Below are 20,556 nucleotides of genomic sequence, written 5' to 3' on the forward strand. Positions count from 1 at the left end.
TCTAACAAAATACAACTTTATGAATCAATTGTCATCAATCCATGATCTATTAGTACAACTTCTTATTTGTATGACAAGTGATATCAAGTCTCATCTCTATCCTTTCTTTTATACATACTTAACATACTTAACATTCTATAATAAGGCTCTTGCATTTCCCTGAATCCTATCTTATTTTCCTTTGTTGGGGCAATCTACTATCTTATGTGTGTTTGTGGGGGCCAATCCACTACATATTATATCTTCTTTAGTAGGTGTCAATCCACTATCTATTATTTGTCTTTGTGGGGGGTCAATCCACTATCTATTGCATGTATTTGAGGAGGACAATCTACCTATCTAAATATTTGGCCCTGTCATACAACTATCTAGCATTGCTACATGTGCTGGCAGTATCAAAACCTATTGCCTTATTGTATGCAAATTTAGAATAACACAATTTCCTATCTATATTGGCATAATTTTTGTAAAATGTCTTACAGTATGAATTTAAACATATGGATGACCCCTAGTGAGAAAATAAGTTGTTTGAGACATATAATGTCTCTTCAACATTGGTTGCTTCCCTCTCTTTTGGGCACCCTCCTCCAGGAAGCAATCAGTTCAAAGTTCTTCTCTCCTACTCAAAATTCCTCTGTGTTACTTTGTGTATCTTGGGGACAACTCATTATACCAAGACAACCTTTTACATCGAGGTCTCTCACTTTGTTGACTCAAATTTTTAAATTTGTTTATTGTGTATTATTTTTATTTGTTTTAACATTGTAGCTTAAAAATGTCATGTTCTAATGTTGCTATCTTTTGGGAGTTGTTTTCGATCTAATACATTTATTTTGTAGGTCTTCACCTTGAGGGCATGCTTTCCTAGTTCAATAAACTATTTGCCTCCTCTATAGTTTTGTGTTGGCATTATGATGTTATTTGTTTTCAATAGATTTCCTTATGCATACATATTCATTTTTTATTAATAAGCCTGCTAAAGTGGAGACAAAAAAATTTCATACCCCTCGACAATTTTACCTACACTTTTTTAACCACTATGGTATTCATTGCCCTAACATTTGAGTAGGTACATTTCAGCTCTTCCATCAACCTTTTCTCTCGTAGGATACTCAAAGGCATTTTCAACAACTATCTTCTAGCATCTCTTTTGCATTAACTATGTGTTACTTTTGTTACGTGCCATTTTCTAGCATGATTTCTCTGTAAACTAGCACACCACATAGAGGTTCAAAAGTTGTGCATGTGTATGCAACATCTTAATATTCAAATGTCAGTTTTGCCTATTTTGACACTTGTCACTTACTCTTGGTTTGTGGAAACAATTTGGAATCTTCTAGAATGGCTCATCAACCTCTTTTCCCCATCTATTCTCTCTTTTAAATTGAGTTTTTACGCTTAATCCAATCTCTTGGTTCTTGCACACAAAATCTCTAGCAATCTCTTGGTTTTCATAATTTTTTCTTGTGCTTGCTCTTGCTTGCGACAACAATCGATTGTTTGCGACAGCCGTCTTACAACTTTATCTATAGCCATCTTGGCTTTCTCAAGCCCATACCATCATACATGTTTCTCTTGTCTTTGAGAATCTTGGGGTTTATCACATCCCCTGCCTATTAGATCATTTTGTCTATTTGTTTTTTGATCTGTTTGTTTGTTGTAGAGGTAGAAATAAGAAAACAAGGACGGACTCGATTGAGGCAAGTTTCCAAACAACCCCAAACATTATCCCTCTTGTTTTTGTACAAGTTAATTGGAAACATTCAAATGCAAAAGAGTTTGTTTATGTTCTATTTATTTCATTTATCTCTCTTATTTAATACCTTTTATTATATTTGACTTTTGGGTTTTGTAGAGTATTGAGTAAACTCAAATTTTTGCCAAATCCTGAATATTTTTGTGTCGTAAGCCTTCCAATACTACAACTCTATAAATGCTCGTGCTTTGAGCTAGTGCCCTCAACTGAAACTCAAATTTGAACCTGAGAAGCCCCTGTTCTTTCTATTGTTATCAGAATATTATTTTCCTTTATCTATTATTAAATATCTCCCCTAATTTATTTAGTTGGAAGCACCCGAATGTGTGTTGGAAAACTGAATCTCAAAAGAAAATAGTTTCCTACCTTGAGGGTCAGATTTGCTCCACTACAGTTATTTAAATCAATTGATTAACTTGCCTACATATGCGGAACCTTGTTTGCAGCCATGACTTTTGTTTTGTCTCAGAAAACAGACACTTTATATTGAAAAAACAACTAATGTCTTCCCTCAGAAGACTTATTTGTGCTGATGGCTTCATGTAGCTGCTTCTGTCGTAATGGCAGCAATATCCCTATTGCTGTTGGTGTTGTTTTGTGACTCTTGACTGTTTTCCAGCTGCTATTTGTTCTTTTTTCCCCAAGAAAAAAGAGTATCACCTACATATAAAAATAATTTACCATTTTCTTCTGTGTGCTTGTCACGCCCATCAATCTATTTTAATGCGTCTTTAGAGGATTCTTATTACTATTTCCTTAACAGATATGTGAGATCCTTAGTCATCAAGTCTTTTTCAGCTCAGATAAATGCAACATGACTTTTTACAATTGCAGAATGTTCCAGTTTAATCTTTGAAACATTCACCTAAATTGAGATCCTTCTAGTTGATGCCTCCCCTTATAGTGATAAACTTGTTTAGGGAAACTCTCCCCATTTTTTCAATATTCTCTGGAAAGGCACAAACCACAAAATTGTAGTTTCAAGAGATTTCAACAAATCGAAATGCTCTAATTTGTTGGGCTTCCCTTTGCGATTCCTGCCAAGTTGCTTTTGTTTGTATCTTTCAAGAGCCAAAAAATATAAACAAAATGAAAGAGAGATTGGGGTGTGAAATTGATGATTGCTATATAAGGATTGAGGTTACAGCCTTGAGAAGTAACCTATGCATGCACACATATATATATAACTAATATGCCTACCTATTTATACCGATATACATATACATAATGCAGAGAGAGGTACACATTCCAAAATTAATATCATAAAAATTGAGGTTTCATGGAGTCCAGAAATCCCATATATTATAAGCAACTTATATTTGACAAAATGCTTATAGAGGCCATTTTAAAGAACTAATGTTTCAATAACATAGCTGTAATAAATTATAGATTCTGCATAAAAAATTATTTTTAACATGAATTCCCCAGCCATCTTTTAACTGGGCAAACCAATCGAGAGAAAAAGAGTTCTCATGTCTACGATGAAACTGAACATAGCTCACAACATGCTCAGAGACCATTCGAAGATAATGCATATCTAATGAAAAAATTCTGTGCAACATGAACATGATGGGAATCATGGAGCATAATATTAGCTTCTTATCAAAGCTCTCAAATCCAAAGTTTCTAATGCTTCGGGCCATGATAGAACATAAAATGAAAAATCAAAGGTGAATAAGGCCACAGTAATTTCTTTTGTAGTGCAGGAATCAACTAATTTGCTTCCCCAAACTACATCTTACTCTCATTAAGTACCCTCTTTCTCATCCAGAAAAATTAGATCAACTGTCAATTACATAAAACATGAGAATACGCACTGATCCCATTATGACTTTGGAACGGTTACATTCAAAATCTTTATATCTTGATATGGTTTGTCATTTCTGTCGGTCTTGACTTTCTCTATTGCCTGTAACAAGAACAAGATTACTCATAAAACAGGAGTCCTTTTATTAAAATAGCATGGTGCCATAAAAAATGCGCTTTCAAGTATTAGAATTCATCTGCATTTACAAGCCAAATAATATTTCTCAAATGAGCAAAGCCTCACCTGCACAACATCCATTCCTTTTACGACTCGTCCAAACACTGTATGCTTATTGTCTAGCCATGGAGTAGCAACAGTTGTGATGAAAAATTGAGAGCCATTTGTATTTGGACCAGCATTTGCCATTGACAAAGTAAAGGGTCGATCATGTCGTAGACTATAATGAGCAAAGAAACAAATTAGGAAGGTTTTTCATAATCGTCCACAACTTATTTAAAAAGTGCAGACAGCACCAAAAAGATTCTCAAGAAAGCCAATACTCTGAACAGATTGAAGCATAAAGAATTCTGACATTAAAACCAACTATAAGATGTTATCAGAGATAAGAAAAGAAATACTAAACTCATAATAGAAAATTTCTTCTTTTGATAAAAGGAGAATAAACAGATTTCATTTCCCCTAATGATTTATTTCTTAGCAACATAAAAAAAAGCTAATAAGAACACCATTTTGTACAGAAAAGTATCACTTTGTTAAAATATGATGGAAGTTTGCAGCCATGTTCAGCGATAACATTATTGCAGAGAGACTGACAATAACTAGGAAAGAATAAGATGAGGCTTTATAAGGATATTTGCATATATTGATCACGATATTGTTGAAATTTCAAGCACATACTGCACAAGACCCAAACACAGTAACATGGAAGCGATGAAAATACAATATATCTTCACTGATGAACATCATACAAATATTTCTTATTCCCCGGGGATGCGTCCCCCCCACCCCCCCAAAAGCCAGCGTTTCAGAGATGGGGATGTGCCCATCCTGGGGACTTCATTGGGGACTTGCATCCGTCCCCAATTTTTTATCACACAAAAAATTTTAAAAAAGACAAAAATGTCACTTTTGTCGTCCCCGTTTGCCGTCCCCCCCTGTCCCCAAAATTGGGAAAAAAAATTACCGTCCCGGAAACCCATCCCGCTGTCCCCTGCTGTCCCCGTCCCGGAAACTTGGGGGAACATAGAATACTTCTAAACAGAAATTGAAGCCATGATGCAGAGGTAAGATTCAAATCACTTAAAATAAGGCATATTTCACAACAATGAGCTCATACCCTTCTCACAACCCCAACACAAAAACTCATATTATAAAGTTCACTCTCAAGGCAGAGTCTCTGGCATTTCAAAACTTCAAATAAACATGGAATCATCACAGATGGGTTCCCAACAAACACTTCACCACCCTTCTACTTAAACTCCAAGTTACACTTCATTAATGTGTTAATGTTATTGTAGCTATGGTTGGATTCCTTCAGGCTGACATAGATAGCATAAAGGTTGTGATAATATAATTATTATATTATTGTGGGATAATATAATTATATTATTGATCATATTATAGTTGTATTATATTATTATGTGATGATATAATTATATTGTATAAGTATTATACTATATAATAATATAATAATTGGAGCCACTTCAAAGAGTGGCGTCCCTTGGTGAAGGAGCGCCGCAAAAGATATAAAGAAAAATAAATCATCCTCTCTTGAATTAATATACACACAATCTGCTATATCTGAGAAGCAGCAGTGCTCGGTGGAGACAATTGTGGATCGTCAATGATCAGGAGGGCAAATCAATGCCCGTGGTTAAACAAGCACAGAAGTCAACAAAATGACAATATGCTTCAATGTGCTACATATACTAATAAGGGTGTAATAATCTGACTCCGATAATGCAGCAATATGATTAAGTAAATTCAATATAAGGTGAAAGCTTGGACAGGAAAACAATTCTGAAAATTAATCACACTCCTCATCCACCAATGGGCGTTGCAATAACAATTACTCGGCAATGATCAAACACTCATACTCCGAGGTCTGAGAAATAGAAATGTTGTCAATGAAAACAAGTTACCGAATGAAATGACAATGAACCTGGTGTAGCCGTGATGAGTTGACTGTCAAGGCGTTTCCAGCTGGGCTCATTATTAGTGGCCAGGAACGCTACCAAACCCGACACCTATCTCCTGCCATCCACATGACTACTGTTGGATGTTACCGCGGGCTGGCTGAACTGGGTCTGCGACCTCCTTACTTCCCTATGGCCGTTGAAGAGTTCACACCCCAGATGGTTGCAGAAAGCTTGACCCACAGCTGTGACATTAAGGTACCTTCAATGCCTCCTGTCTGATGTAGAGGTGACTAACGCTCCACTCCTCTATTCTGCTCTCCCACGAGTAGCTGCTGCAGTACTATGTCTGCCCCTTTCCTGCTGATAGTGATCCGACTATCACTGTCTTCTCCTGTGTTCTACCCAGGTATTAATGTTTGTTACTGCTGCTGCTAAACCACCTCACACAACCATCAAATGCAGTGGATACTAAGTTATGTTTTTCATCAGCTAGTATAAAACGAGCTCCAGATACCTTCTCTGTTTTACCGATTTACTTCTGAAAGTTTTGTGGGACTGAATTGTGCATCACACTGTAAATTCCATACCTGATCCTAGGTGCAATCCTCCCAAGAGATACTGGGGCTACATCCAGTCTCCCAATTCTCCTTAAGGGGTTTCGTCCTTAAGAAAACCAGTTACATTTAAGCAACCTTCTGTATTTTGAACAATATCATATTTTTCATGATGTCAATCCCAAGGAAGCTCATTGCTTTTATAACCTCGATATGAGGGGAAGTACAAACAACTAAGCAATGTGGGATAAAAGCCATTTTTTGGCTTTTAGTAACTTAAGTTACTTTTGTTATAAAATGACTTTAAGTCATAAAGTAACTTCATAAATCCACTTTATAAAATAAAGTGACTTAACTATAGAAAAGCTTCTCCACTTAAATATTTCACCAATGAAACCAAATAAACTCTTGTGACTGGCTGGCATCCTCAAGATCAATGTCGTTAGCCCATCTGGATGGAAAGATGAACCAACAAGGCACCAGTAAGGCCTAGCACAGAGAAGGGGACATTACAAAGGGCTCAATGATTCACATGACTTAACTAGCTTTAGGAACACTTTAAAACAAATAAACATGACATGTTTAAGCCCTTCACAATCCTCAAAGTCACTAATCAACTGAACTACTACACCCTTCACACCAACAGTCCTAAATCCTAGTAGCCCTTACAAGTGATTGTCAATCGACTAGATTGTCGTCGGTGTTTCTGTAGCCGACGGAATGACTATTGTCGGTTGTTTTGTATTTTGTAGCCGACGGGTAAATAGTTTGTAGTGGACATAATGTTTGTGGCCGACGGACTCCTTCGGGAAGGTTCGGCGGATAGTATTTATCAGAGTAACGAGAATCGCGCTGAAATCGCGTGAATCGCCGATTCAACGATCAGATTCATGCACCTCGATTTTTTTGGAGTCGGAAATCGTGATCGGCGATTTCATCGGGTGAATCGCCTGAATCGCATGTATCGGCGATTCACTCAAAAAATCGCCTGAATCACCATTAGAAATCGCCAAAAATCGGCTGGCAACAGCATGCATGTTTAGTTGGAAATAATAAAAAAATCACTTATGTTTTTTGCTTTCTTTTTTACCTTTCCTCTTTGTTATAACCCTAAAGGGCCTTCTAATTGTTAAGCATGACTAGAAGAGAGGAGAAGAGAAAAGAAGAACCATAGGTTATAAAAAAAAAAAAAAAAAACGACGACAAATAAAAAATGTTTAGAATGCATAACGGATGATGCCCAAGGGAAGGGAAAGACATAATCAGGTAGTAAAATATCAGCGGTTCCCAGAAAGAGTGTGGGATCAGAAGAAAATCACAAAAACACTGTGTTCCATATAGTTTTGTGTTGGTTTCAGAGTGCAAATTTGGTTTTGGCGACGGGGGCGCTGCCCCTCGACCCCGCCCTATATCGCGACAGGGAGCAGCGCCCGGGGCGTTGCCCCCTAGACCCCCAGTCGCTGCGGTTATCAGTCGTGGGAAGTCTCACCAATTGATGAGACCTGAAGCTATTGCAGGCATGGAGTGTCTGTGGTGGAGAGAACAATAGAGCAAGCCTTTCGAGAGGGGTGATATGCTTTGAAGCACTTGGAGTAGGTGTTGGATGTGAAGCTGTCTTATAAAAACTCTTTACCCCATGTGGTAAACACAAACTTCCATGTTTATATATGTTAAGTTTCAACTTCTATTTGATGATGTTATAGTGTGTTTAAGTTATATTCAATAAAGGGTGCATGAAATAAGTCTTAAATTGTTAAAATCTCTACATTTAAAGGGTTTTTTCAAATTTGCCGATTCATCGCCGATTCACCGGCGATTCACCCCCGATTCACGATTCGATTCGGCCGTGCCGATTCCGATACGATTCTGAATCTCGTTACTTTGGTATTTATATCCCATCTGGGATCATTGTAAATCAACTTCTATTAAGCATAATGTATGTCTGACATATGTGAATATAATCCTACTATTCTGTTCCATTGTCTATATGCGTTGATTTCTTTACTAGTACGGTAAACATTTGGCGCCGTTGCCCGATGAACCTGGTACGCAGGCAGGTGGATGGAAATTAAATGCCGAATCTGTTGAATAAAAATAAGAACACGATGAAGGATAAAGATGAGATTCGCGCAGCTCAAGCTAATTTAATTCTGGCACAACAAGCAGAGCGCCGAAGGAGATTCCAGAAGATTGCCTACAGAAACCGAAGCGCGGAGGAATTGTTGGAGGAGACTCGACAGCGGGTGGAGTTGGTGGAAGAAGCACAGGAGGCATTCTTGAATTTATGTTTGCTGAGGGAAGAGAATTCAAACAGAAGAGCATCGACTCGCATGGCTTGGAGTGCCGAGGGAGCACAAGCGTAGAGTGACCTCTTCGTCCGGGATACACTTCCGCGGGAGACAACTTCAAAAGATCCTTCTTCTTCACCAAGGTTCGCAGCTGTTGAGACCTCCGGTGTGGGAGTTCAGATCTCTGGTGTGGGAGTTCAAACCACCGGTGTGGGAGTGCAGACCTCCGGTGTAGAAGTTCAGACCGCCAGTGTGGGAGTGTAGACCTTCGGTGTGGGAGTTCAAACCTCCAGTGTGGGAGTTCAGACCACCAGTGTGGGAGTGCAGACCGCTGGTGCGAGAGTGCAGACCGCCGGTGCGGGAGTGAACAGTGCCACTATTGTAGGAACAAACAACGCTCGCGCATAGAATCTAGGAGTGATGGCAGGACCCAAAGAGAAATTGCCGAAGTTCAATGGCGATGGTACGGCCGATCCCGTTCAACATTGCAAGACATGTGAAACAATCTGGAAGGCAAATGGGATAACTAATGAAGACGACTGGATGAGGCAATTTTTGGCCACCCTATGAGGTGTAGCAATTGATTGGTTCACTGATACAGATCCACAAAAGCTAAACAGTTGGGATAACATTAAAAAGGAGTTTCTGGAAGAATTTAAACTGTTGCGGGATGATAATGAAATTGTAGTAGAGATCTTCAATACTAAGCAGGGGAAGAACGAAACCGTCTGCGTTTATGCCAAGAAATTAAAAGATTTGATAAACAAAATTGAAAGTAAGCCGACAGACAGACTTCAGAAAAGATGGTTCGTGGAAGGCCTACGCTCGAAGTTGAGGAGGAAAATGAAAATTGTGCCACCATTGTCATACACGGAAGCTTATAACAGAGCATTGGACCTCGAAAGTGAGCAGAAAACAAAGAAGAAGAAGAACACTAGCTCATCTGATTCGGATGATGACAAGCCTACCGAAGGTGATAGCAGCGACGAGGAAGGCAACAGTAAGAAGGTTCGTGCCCTCTAGAAGGACATGATCCGCATGATGAAGGAGTTTAAAACATGCAAAAGGAGCCAAAAGGTAGTGAACTGTGGTGCACGAAGTGTAAGACCGACGGTCATATTAAAGGATCGTGTCCAAAGAACCAATTTTGTGACATTTGTTAGATCATCGGCCATTCGACAAAAGAGTGCCCCTTTAACATGAAGACAAGAGGATCTCCACAAGTGCTTCTTACACAAGAGGCTTCTCCGTCGGGCAATAGCGGAAATACGAATAGCGCAAGTGCCACATTCGGAGGGTACAGGAATAATAACAGAGGGCAAAATAACAACAATGCGAACAATAACAATAATAATGGGAGCCGAAGTCAAACCCAGTATGATGCAAACGAACGGCCGATTGTTCAATGCCGAGCATGTAATTTGTGGGGTCATTTTGCGCGGGATTGTACAGCACCAAACACACCAAAATTATTATGCAGATGGTGTGGACCTGGCGATTACGAAGATTCCAAGTGTCTAAAGTCTAGAGTAAACTTGATCACTGTCGGCACGGATGAAGAGGAGGTTCTGGAAATTACACAGAGGCAAGCAAAACTGCCAGCAGAAGAAAAAAGAAAATTGGGGGAAGCGCAGGTGGAAATTGGAAAGACATTGTCGGCAGGGACATCTCAGTTGAAGGACATCACCGGCACCTTGGCAAGGAATTTCATAGAACAAAACATTGTACAGCAAATCTTACAAACGGAGGTACCAGTCAAGATAAGTGACCTTCTCCTCACAATGCCCCAGTTACGGATGGCCATTTTGAATCATACACCATTTCCGAAAGCAACGGAGGACACAAGAAGGGACAGTAGTGCAACGGCGGCAATAGACCCAATGCTTTTGGCGCTCACAACGAGAAGGCATCCAGCGGTCGTCGAGATGGGGATTTTGGGAAATGTTTTGACAAACAATTGTCGACGGAGGGTCCGGCGTGAATGTCTTACCGGAGGATACCTAGAAGAAGTTGGGAAAGTCGATGTTGTGGCCACCTGCATTTCAGTTGCTCACAACAGACCAACATAGAATCAAACCGTTGGGAATCTTGAAAGCGCAACCAATAACTATTGGAACGCAACCATTTTTATTGGATTTCGTAGTCATTCCATTAAAAATAAAAGGATATGATGCTATTCTGGGATGGACTTGGTTGGTGCAAGCAAAAGCAAAACATAATTGGAAACGAAATACTCTATCAATGGAGCATGGAGGCAAAAGATTCACAATTGAACTGCACACACAAATGGTAGGTGAGGAGGCAGCATTGTCAAACTCAGAAGGTGAAGGCGACAATGACGACGAAAGAAATGACGATGAAAGAAAAAGGAGAATGGAACCAAACGACGGAGTATTGACACTAGAAGGAGGATCAAATGATGACGACCTAGACTCGATGAATGGCCTTTACCACTGGCAGATAGAAGACTACGAATTGTTTCCGAGTTGTAATATGCTAAGGGTCGACGAAGGTGAGAAAAAAGAGAAAAATGAGTGTCTGAAGAAATACAGTGCAACGGAAGAAGGAAAGGCGGTTACGCCTGAAGTTGAGGGGAAGAACATACAGTCCAAACCTAGAAAAAAGAAAGATCCCACCATTCGGTACACGGTGAACGGACCGCACAGGAAGAAAAGAAGGCATCACACCATAAAATTACTTGAAGGGTACCGACAGCAAGGAAATAATCTAGATGCGCCACGTCCGTAGGCACAGTGGACGACGGAGGTGACATAGAACAGATGAAGTCGTGGCATGACAAACCTCTTAGACTTAACAGGTTTCCGCTGGGGCAGTTGGTACTCGAGTACGACGAACAGAATGAAGTCAAACCGTAAAGATTTAAGGCCAGCTGGGTTGGACTATATCAGATCCAAGAGGTCGGCAATAATGGAGCGATCAAATTGTCAACCTCGCACGACGAAGAGATACCTCACGCAGTGAATGGATCCAAATTGAAAATATATGGTGCCAGGAAGACTCCGTTGCTGTCGCAGAAGGGCCAGCTAACTCCCTTGTCGTTGCAGAATGGCGACGGCCGGAGGCAAAATTGAGGTACCTTTGTATTTTTTATTTTATTTTATTTTATTTAAAAAAATTTAAAAAAAAAAAAAAAAAAACCGCAAGTTGAGTTGGCCGTGGGCACTTGTTCGCGGGTAACTCTCCGCGGGGAATTGCCTGCGGGCACATCTCCGCAGGAGATTGCCCCACGATCAACTCCCCGTGGCTCTGCCTTGCTCGCGGAAGCAACCCACAGGGTTGTTTTAAAAACCATCCATCGTCGCCGTTTCATCCGACGCCGAAGCTGCTCCTCCAAATTCGAATTTCATTCAGTGCTCACAGACCGTTCGGTGACCTAAGGTGTAGGTTCAGCAATCTACGATGAAGTAATGAGCACGAAGAAGGATCAACAGCAACAGGAGTCGACGAAGTTTTTTTTTACGGCATGGTGCTTTCAACGCATCGATTGGAGGTTGATTTGGCTCCACTGAAAGATTTGGCAAAGCCCTACAAACGAATGGAAACCTGACGGCATCTCAGTGCCATGGCAATGCTGGGTTCAGTCCAAACAAAACTCTTGGCTATGGTGTTCAAATCAAGGGTTCGCTCATAAAGTTCGCTATTTAATCACATGAACTGGTCATGGACGACTTCCGATGAAATGTCTTCCGGTGGTAGGCAGGACGACTTCCGACTATTACTCTGATGCTTCCTCTTATTATTCGGAGGGATTGAGAACAGCAGTCCAGCAAGCTTGAATTCGGAGACGGTGTTGCACATTCACGGCTTGCTCGTCAATCGTGGGTGGAGCCCATGAAATTTTGAAGGTTTACAACACGTAGAGGAGAAAGTTCGAAGGCAAAACTCATTTGCTTGATTATTGTTTCATTGCCGAAAGAATTGTTGAGCTTCTCATTGTCGGAGGAGTTGTTTCAGCGAAAGATTGTTGGAGTTTTGTTTCTCATTTGCGGAGTAGAGATTGTTGAGTCTGTGTAGAAGATGGGTGTGTGGGGTTTTCTAAAAAAATTTATAAAATTTATAAAAAAAAACGACAGATTCAAGTTGTTCGGAATGAGTAGCAAACAATGCCAAACGGAAGGGGAAGCGGCAGTGGTTACCAGAAAGAGTCTAGAATCGGTAGAAAATGGCAAAAACAGTGTGTTCTGTGCATTTTTGTGTGGGTTCCCAGGACCCCGCGGGGGCGTTGCCCCTTGGACCCCCAGTCGTTGCAGATATCAGTCGTGGGAGTTTGACGAGTTGATGAAGACCTGGAGCTGCTGCAGGCATAGAGTGTTGTGTACCAGAGGCACTTGGAGTAGGTGTTGGCTGTGAGGCTGTCTTGGTGGATGCGTAGAGAGCTTGGGAGGCGCTGATCGTCCAGCTGGAGGCAGTGCAGCGACACTTGGCTCGGGGTACCTAAGAGTTGGAAACAGAGAAAGTAGCGTGGGTGGCTATCAAGGTCAGCTTGAGAAGACAGTATTGTGTTAGCAGAGGCTACAAATGCAATGGGATGAAGCTGAAAGTGATGTGACAGGAGCAGATTTTTCTTGTTACAGTTAGTCCGTTAATGTATTTTGTTTGATAATTTGTCTCAGATATTTTGTTAGTCGTCAGGAGACGATTTTTCTTTTTGGAGGGGATGGTGTCAGCTGACTGGATTGTCGTTGGTGTTTTTGTAGCCGACGGAATGACTGTCATCGGTGTTTTGTATTTTGTAGCCGACGAGTAAATAGTTTGTAGCGGACATAATGTTTCTGGCCGACAGACTCCTTTGGGAAGGTTCGGCGGATAGTATTTATATCCTGTCTAGGATCATTGTAAAGCAACTTCTATTACTCATCTTATGAAGCATAATGTATCTCTGACATATGTGAATATAATTCTACTATTCTGTTCCATTGTCTATATGCATTGATTTCTTTACCAGTACGGTAAACAGTGATAACACTGGTTATTACTCCTAATGTAGATAAGATCTTTGGAGGGTAAGCAGACTTTTAGATACCCTTTGAGAATTACAAAACATATGTAAAATGATGACATAGTTGTTTTGGAACAAGTGATCCAAATTACGACTGTTACTGTACAACCTAGGCCTAACTAGGTCTCCTTTACATAGAAAGTCGTTGAATGTTTGCTCCCAAACTTCTATACTGCATTCCAGTGGTTAGAACATGTTATAAACAACATGAATTTGCAAGTTTAAGCATTTGAAATGAATGATCTTTTGTTACTCCAAAAAATTCTTATCACAGTTCAGTCTACTATGTTTAATTGGACAGTTTAGCTGCTTTGGGCATCATCTTATTGCTCACAAACAACATTCTCCAAGCCAAAATTTTAAAAATTTCATAGTCATTAACTAAGATCAAACTTTCAAACTACCAATTCGGAAGATTTTCAACAGTGAAAAGTTTCTAAATCACTAAATTCTTGTCCAAACCCTCACTGAAACAAGTTACAGACCCTATTAGTAGAAAAGTTTCAAAATGTCACATGTTTCTCCACCAAATCGATGGGACTGGATTCATTTGAAAGCTAACTCACAATGCTAGACATTCCAAAGCTTCTCAGAATGTTAGAACTCCATACATGGCTTTGCCAAACACTGTAACAGCAAGAAACAGTAATTTATGGGAACAGTTAATATTTTTATTGATTTCCTTTATGTACAATGCTTTTATCTGGCCACCCCCTTCATCTCAACCATCCAAGGCCTTATCAAGCCTTTTCCCTGTTAAATTGTTAATTATTAATTATACATACTCATATATATATATATTGTATGCTATATATTATATATAATATATATTTCTATATAATATAGATATGTTATAATTAATAATGTTTTAATTAATGATTAATTAATATATATAACCATAGAGACATGTCTCTTCACAAGACATGCCTCTTGAAGATATATTAATATATCTTGGAAATCTGCAATTGAAACACATAGAATTACGACAATGTTATTACATTTGCAGAGATCCTAAAACTAACATGGTATCAGAGCCTAACTGCAAATGTAAGAAATAAATAAAGAAAGAAAGAAAGAAGCAGAAGAAAAAAAAAATTATGACTATAGATTGGATAGTTGGAACTTGGCTGTGATCTTGACAAATGTGATTATTTAAATTTTATTGCTTAAGACCTTAGTGTAGTAACATGGGCTCTGTCTGCACATATTGGAAATTATGAAGCTGGTTTGAATCTTCACGCAAGAGGACTTACGTTCTGCAATGGATGGAGTCATGACCCGCAATGGAAAGAACCCAGGAATGCTAAGGCTTGCGCAGAGATTTGTATGTCACATCATAGATAAAGATTGGGCTTGTACAATGATCATAATAAATGTTGTCGAGAACACTCTCTCTAAGAGGATACAACATTCAATTGACTTCTAGTTCGTCATGCATATTACTTTAGAAGTTTTGTTTAGTTTTGAGGAGAATCATAAGATGGCAGCAAATACATTGACAATCAGGCTATTCAGAATGAGGAAGTGTACGAAGATTATAAAGTGGAGAAAATGGTTGCAATGCAATCTGCGATCCTCAAGGATCTTATAGACGCACACACACATTGAGACTCTAATTAGGTTTCCCATTCCTTATGATAACATCTAATCTTAAAAAATATTCTAGAGATGTTTTGACTACTATAAATTCTATTCTCATGCAAAATCCAACAATAATATATCAGATGATAATGTGAAGATAATGCTCCTGCTGTGGATAAAATTCAAGCGACCTTCTGTCACATTATTTTGGCTGCAAATTTTATGGATATCAAAGGTGTATTTGATTTATTTGACGCAACTACAATTTTTCTTAAAAACAAAAATGTGGAAGAAATGCGGTGGATATTTGAGATTGAGAATGATTTCAAAGAGGAGGAAAGATGATATTGACATCATGACATGTCTTCACAATTATGTCCGATGACTACTAATATTTGAAAATATGAATGATTGTTATAGAACATGCGTTGCCAATAAAGCTCAGTTTATGGGATCTTCTACCTGTATCAAACATACGATATTTAAATGTTGAACAATGCAAAAGTCCAGATCCATGAATATAACAATCACCAAATTTAATTGTTAATCCATGATTAATGATTATTGTGTCTGGAAAGTATCATGGACTCCATATTTGTAATTATGCAAATATCACAGACTTCGTAGGTTTGATGGAGTAGTGACTGAAATTAGCGATGTTGGGTATAGATGCCAAGGTTTTCCTCCAGCATCATTATAGATATGGTTTCACATAGAAATTGAAGATATTTAAAGACTTGGGATTTGATACAAGCATGCGTTTGACCTGGGAGATTGTTATTGGTCACTTCATAGAGATGGTGTGACAACAGAAGACCTATTTAACGCTGGAAAGAGGCATAGATGAAATATAACTTCTATTAGATGGTAGGCTATGGATGATGAGTTATCACTGTGGGCCATATAGTACACTCGTCTTATAAGAAGACCGAACTTTGCTCACTTAATATGAAATTGTGGGCTATGTGGTGAGATCTTCCATACAACTGTTATTGAATTATAAATATTAAAAAAAAAAATAGTGGCTTACAAGAGAACGTTGATTATAAAGTGAAGGCTTATTGACATCAAGCACTGACAAATTGAAGGTAGGTATTGAGGTATGCTTGTGCTAATATTCAGTCACATTATGGATATTATATTAATTGGAAATGTAAATGTTCATAAAGATAGAGATTAATGCTAAGGACATAATAAATTAATGTGATTACTTTCTATTTTGTAATGTTTATTTAAATATAGGAAAGTAGAAATATTAGCATACGTTATATATATCTAAGAGTTATATGATTGAAACACGTTAGAGGCTAATATTACCTTACATATGATATGAGGAAATCAGATATATATATATATATATATATATATATATATATCTGATTTCCTCATATCATATGTAAGGTAATATTAGCCTCTAAGGTTGAAGGTGTAAGGTAATATTTCCTCATATATGAGTATTATGAAGGTTGAATCTTTATGAAATATTTTCTCAAAATTATAGATTATTATTACAATTGAGGATTATAATGTGAATTATGATAGTAATGAGAAATATATTTTTGTTGTTAGTAACAAACATGAGTTAAACTACTAACATTCCTATTTGAATTATAAGTATTGTTATCTGCCTTGATTTTTTTTTTTTTTTCTGAGAATGTTATTGTAAAAAGAAAAAAAAGAAAAAAAAAAGACGGAGACTAAGATTTATAAGGGATTCTGACACATCCATTAGAGGGAGTAGATAGAGGATATGGTTTCGTCTAAAGTCAATGATACCGATCATATTGATTCAGAGGGAGTAAACCAATGTTGTGATGGAATCTTCAATGATCGATAAATTATAACAATGAAGAGGACTGTAATTCATGCAACTATGTGAATGGGTCTACCTCTTGTGTACATCATAAGAAAGTTGTGACTTTAATTAAACTACCTACGAGTCTCTCTTTGATAAACGAAGCTTGATGTATGAGTTGTAGGGTCATTCAAGTGGCAAAATCATACTCAATCAAGATATTGGCGCATTGTGGATGGGGTTGTGTTAGTTTCTACTATTAAGCTTAATGAATGTTTGGAGCTTCAATGGATGAAAAGAGCAAGTTGGAACTTAGAAAGAAGTCATGAAATTTGATGTGATGTAAAAGTGTTCAATGATATAAGAGTGGGAATTTTTACATTGTGGGGGAATAATAGGCAATGTTTCATTCCCACTTGAACCATCTTTAGAAAAAGAGATATTCCATGACCCTCATGAGCAGATAAGTACTTGTATCTTTTACATTTATCTATTCAATTATTTGAAATTCTATACATATTATAAGGGTTATTTGTTTTGACCTTTTCCTTTATGTTTGAGGATATTCTTACAGGAAAAGAAGGTTGGTAGTTTACATATGCTACCAAATATTGTGCAGACTAAATCTAATGATAGTAGTTCCAAAGACTCTGATGATTAAGATGGATAAAGTGAGGCTCTTGAAGAAAACATCTTTGATGATTGAGATTATGAGTATCCTGCTTTATTAAGAGGGAGTCTAACTATACATGTGTATGACTTCGTGATTTTGATGGGCCTACTTCTATGTACATCATGAGGAAGTATTGACTTATCACCTGAAGGTTGAAAAGATTAAGATATTCAAAGGAAGTTCAAAAGTTTTTTACAAGTAACAAAATGATTTTAATGGGCCTCACCTTGTGAACATGACAAGAAAATGAAAAGATCCTTAAATAACTTGCATGATCATACACTAAGTACCGAGTACGTAAAATTGTTCGATATATAAAGGTTGGAATTTCACATTGTGGGGGGTAAATTTAATAAACAATGTTCAAATTCCCACTTGAAACCATCTTTAGAGAGGAGATTTAATGATTTGACATTTATGGATTGTCATAGAAAGATAAGTAATTCTTACTCTTGAGTATTATAGTTATCTACTTACTATAGTCTCTCTCTTTCTCGATTATAAACTTATACATACTATAAGAGTTAAATTGCATTGATCCTTTTCCTTTATATCTACAGATGTTCTTGCAGAAAAGGAAAGTTGGTACATTTGCTACCAGGATTATTGTGTAGGCTCTAGAAGTGAACATCTTTATAATGAAGAGGAAATTTGACATTGCTTCAGATTAAGAGGAAGCAAATAAGAACATGATTTTGTCAAATTTTATTTAGAGGGAGTAGATCATATCACTTCAGAGGTAAACTTGACATGATTAATGATTATTGTTTCTTATGCACTTATTGACTAACATCATATGATTGATGATTATATGCATACAGTGATAAATCTACTCTTGTAGAAAATGCTCCATGACTTAATGTCATGTGACCTTGTGATACTGGTGCATCTATCACAAGGATGAGTTATATTAGTACAGATGAGCAAAGTGCTGAGCCTCTTGCAAAGTTGAAATTGTGTACTTCAGAGGTAAAATTAATATGACCTTGTTGTAAATGCATTTATTAAAACTATATATTCATGAATATAAAATTACTTTTTGCTTGCAAGCTTGTATTGTGAAAAGTGACGACTTTTTCTTATGAAAGGTGACGACCTTTCGTGTGTTCTGATCCTATTATAAAGTGACGACTTTAGTTTAATTGATCTATTTTCAAACAATGGTTGAATTTGGTGTTATCTTTCAGGCCAGATTTTGTCGGACACGTTGATAACCTTCATGGGTCTTTTGGGTGATAGCCGGACACCATGAAAACCCATTGTTGTGAAAGTTTGGGTTATCCTTGTTCTTCGGGCCAGATTTTGCCGGACACATTGATAACCTTCATAGGTCTTTTGGGCGATAGCCGGACACCATGAAAACCCATTGTTGTGAAAGTTTGGGTTATCCTTGTTCTTCGGGCCGGATTTTGCCACACACATTGATAACCTTCATGGATCTTTTGGGCGATAGCCAGACACCATGAAAATTCATTATGTTTTCTTTCTTTTTTCTCTCTCTTAGTTTAAAACATAATGATGATTACACCTTATTGTGTAAGTTAAACTTATTTCAATTTCCTTTTGCTTAAGAGGAAGTATTGAGGATTCTAGCCTCTTAGTGTATTGAAGTAAATTCCATATGTTAATTTTACATATGTGTGTTGATGAATTCATATTGATATTCCATTTTAGGGATATCATAGTGAGATGATATCTCCTTATACTCAAGAACATAGTATGTTATATATCAATCTTCCCAAATAAAGAGGGAGTGTTGAGATAGCTTTGATTGTATCTAAGTCATATCTATGGTAGAAAACAATTGATATACATATCATTGTTAGAATTAGATATTGTTGGCATGTTTGTTCTGACACATTTCGTGTAGCGATGTCTAATATAAAAGATCTCACCTATGATATAGACTTCTTGTTGAGATTTATATTATCAAAGGATAATGTATCTAGTGTGATATATATATTAAGGTCTTTAATATGACATTCTAAGATTATCGTGATAATGTATTCTATAACAATCCTCCTGAGCTAAGAGGGAGTGTTAAATTCTAGCTTCTGTCGGATTGAATTGGACTAGAGTTAATCCTTTTCTATGGTTATTGTTAATTATTAATTATACATACTCATATATATATATATATTTTTGTATAATATAGATATGTTATAATTAATAATGTTTTAATTAATGATTAATTAATATATATAACCATAGAAACATGTCTCTTCACAAGACATGCCTCTTGAAGATATATTAATATATCTTGGAAATCTGCAATTGAAACACATAGAATTACAACAATGTTATTACATTTGCAGAGATCCTAAAACTAACATTCCCTCCTACAACCATTACAACCAATTTTAAACTTCCATGACTATTAGGATCCCCCCTTTCTTACATATTTGCAATTTTTCATTGACAACTTTTTGGGTAATTTGAGCAACTTATTCAAATACTTACCCAATAGACCAAATAACATGACAAATGACCTTCTTAGGCCTTATTACACCAAATGCATGCTTACTCTCATACAAACATAAACTTAAGACTTATGACAACTATTGACAACTTGGTCACAAGCAAAGTTGCTTGACAACTTTGCAAAATATGACCTTATTGACTCCAATGACCCCAATTAAATCATGAATAGTCTATTAAGACCTTGTTACTATGTTGAAACACTAAAATGGAACCAAAGATCAAGAGTTGTCTCATGGAGGTATGAAGTTGGCATGATGCTCCCTCACCAAACTCCTAGCAAAAAGAAATTCAAAGCCTTCTTGGGTTGAGGGTAGTAACAAGTCTTAATCCTATGCATGCTCCTTCTTGATGCTCTCCAGGCACAATCTCTTGTCTTCTTTGAAACAACTCTAATTGACCTTCAATTTCACTTTTGGTTTTAACTTGTCAATGAAAACAAGCCTCCTACCTATCTTGTCATCTGGAATCTAATCCTTCATGCCTTGATGTATCCCAATCTCTT

The 20,556-nt window shown here is 37.5% G+C and overlaps 1 protein-coding gene across 1 annotated transcript in view; it reads right to left on the reverse strand.

Moving 5' to 3' along the window:
- Positions 1–3,099: 3,099 nt before the first annotated feature.
- Positions 3,100–20,556, reverse strand: part of CYP71 (cyclophilin71) — a 234,559-nt gene continuing 217,102 nt past the window's right edge. The window contains exons 12-13 of the mRNA XM_089799754.1: positions 3,807–3,960; positions 3,100–3,665 (exon numbers count right to left, since the gene is read on the reverse strand). Coding sequence (XP_089655880.1) covers positions 3,582–3,665; positions 3,807–3,960 — 238 coding nt within the window. The 3' untranslated portion in view covers positions 3,100–3,581. The remainder of the gene's footprint in view (positions 3,666–3,806; positions 3,961–20,556) is intronic.

This window comes from Cupressus sempervirens, chromosome 9, assembly GCF_028749045.1.
Source record: "Cupressus sempervirens isolate cs-2001-9-10 chromosome 9, ASM2874904v1, whole genome shotgun sequence".
NCBI classification, from domain to species: domain Eukaryota; kingdom Viridiplantae; phylum Streptophyta; class Pinopsida; order Cupressales; family Cupressaceae; genus Cupressus; species Cupressus sempervirens.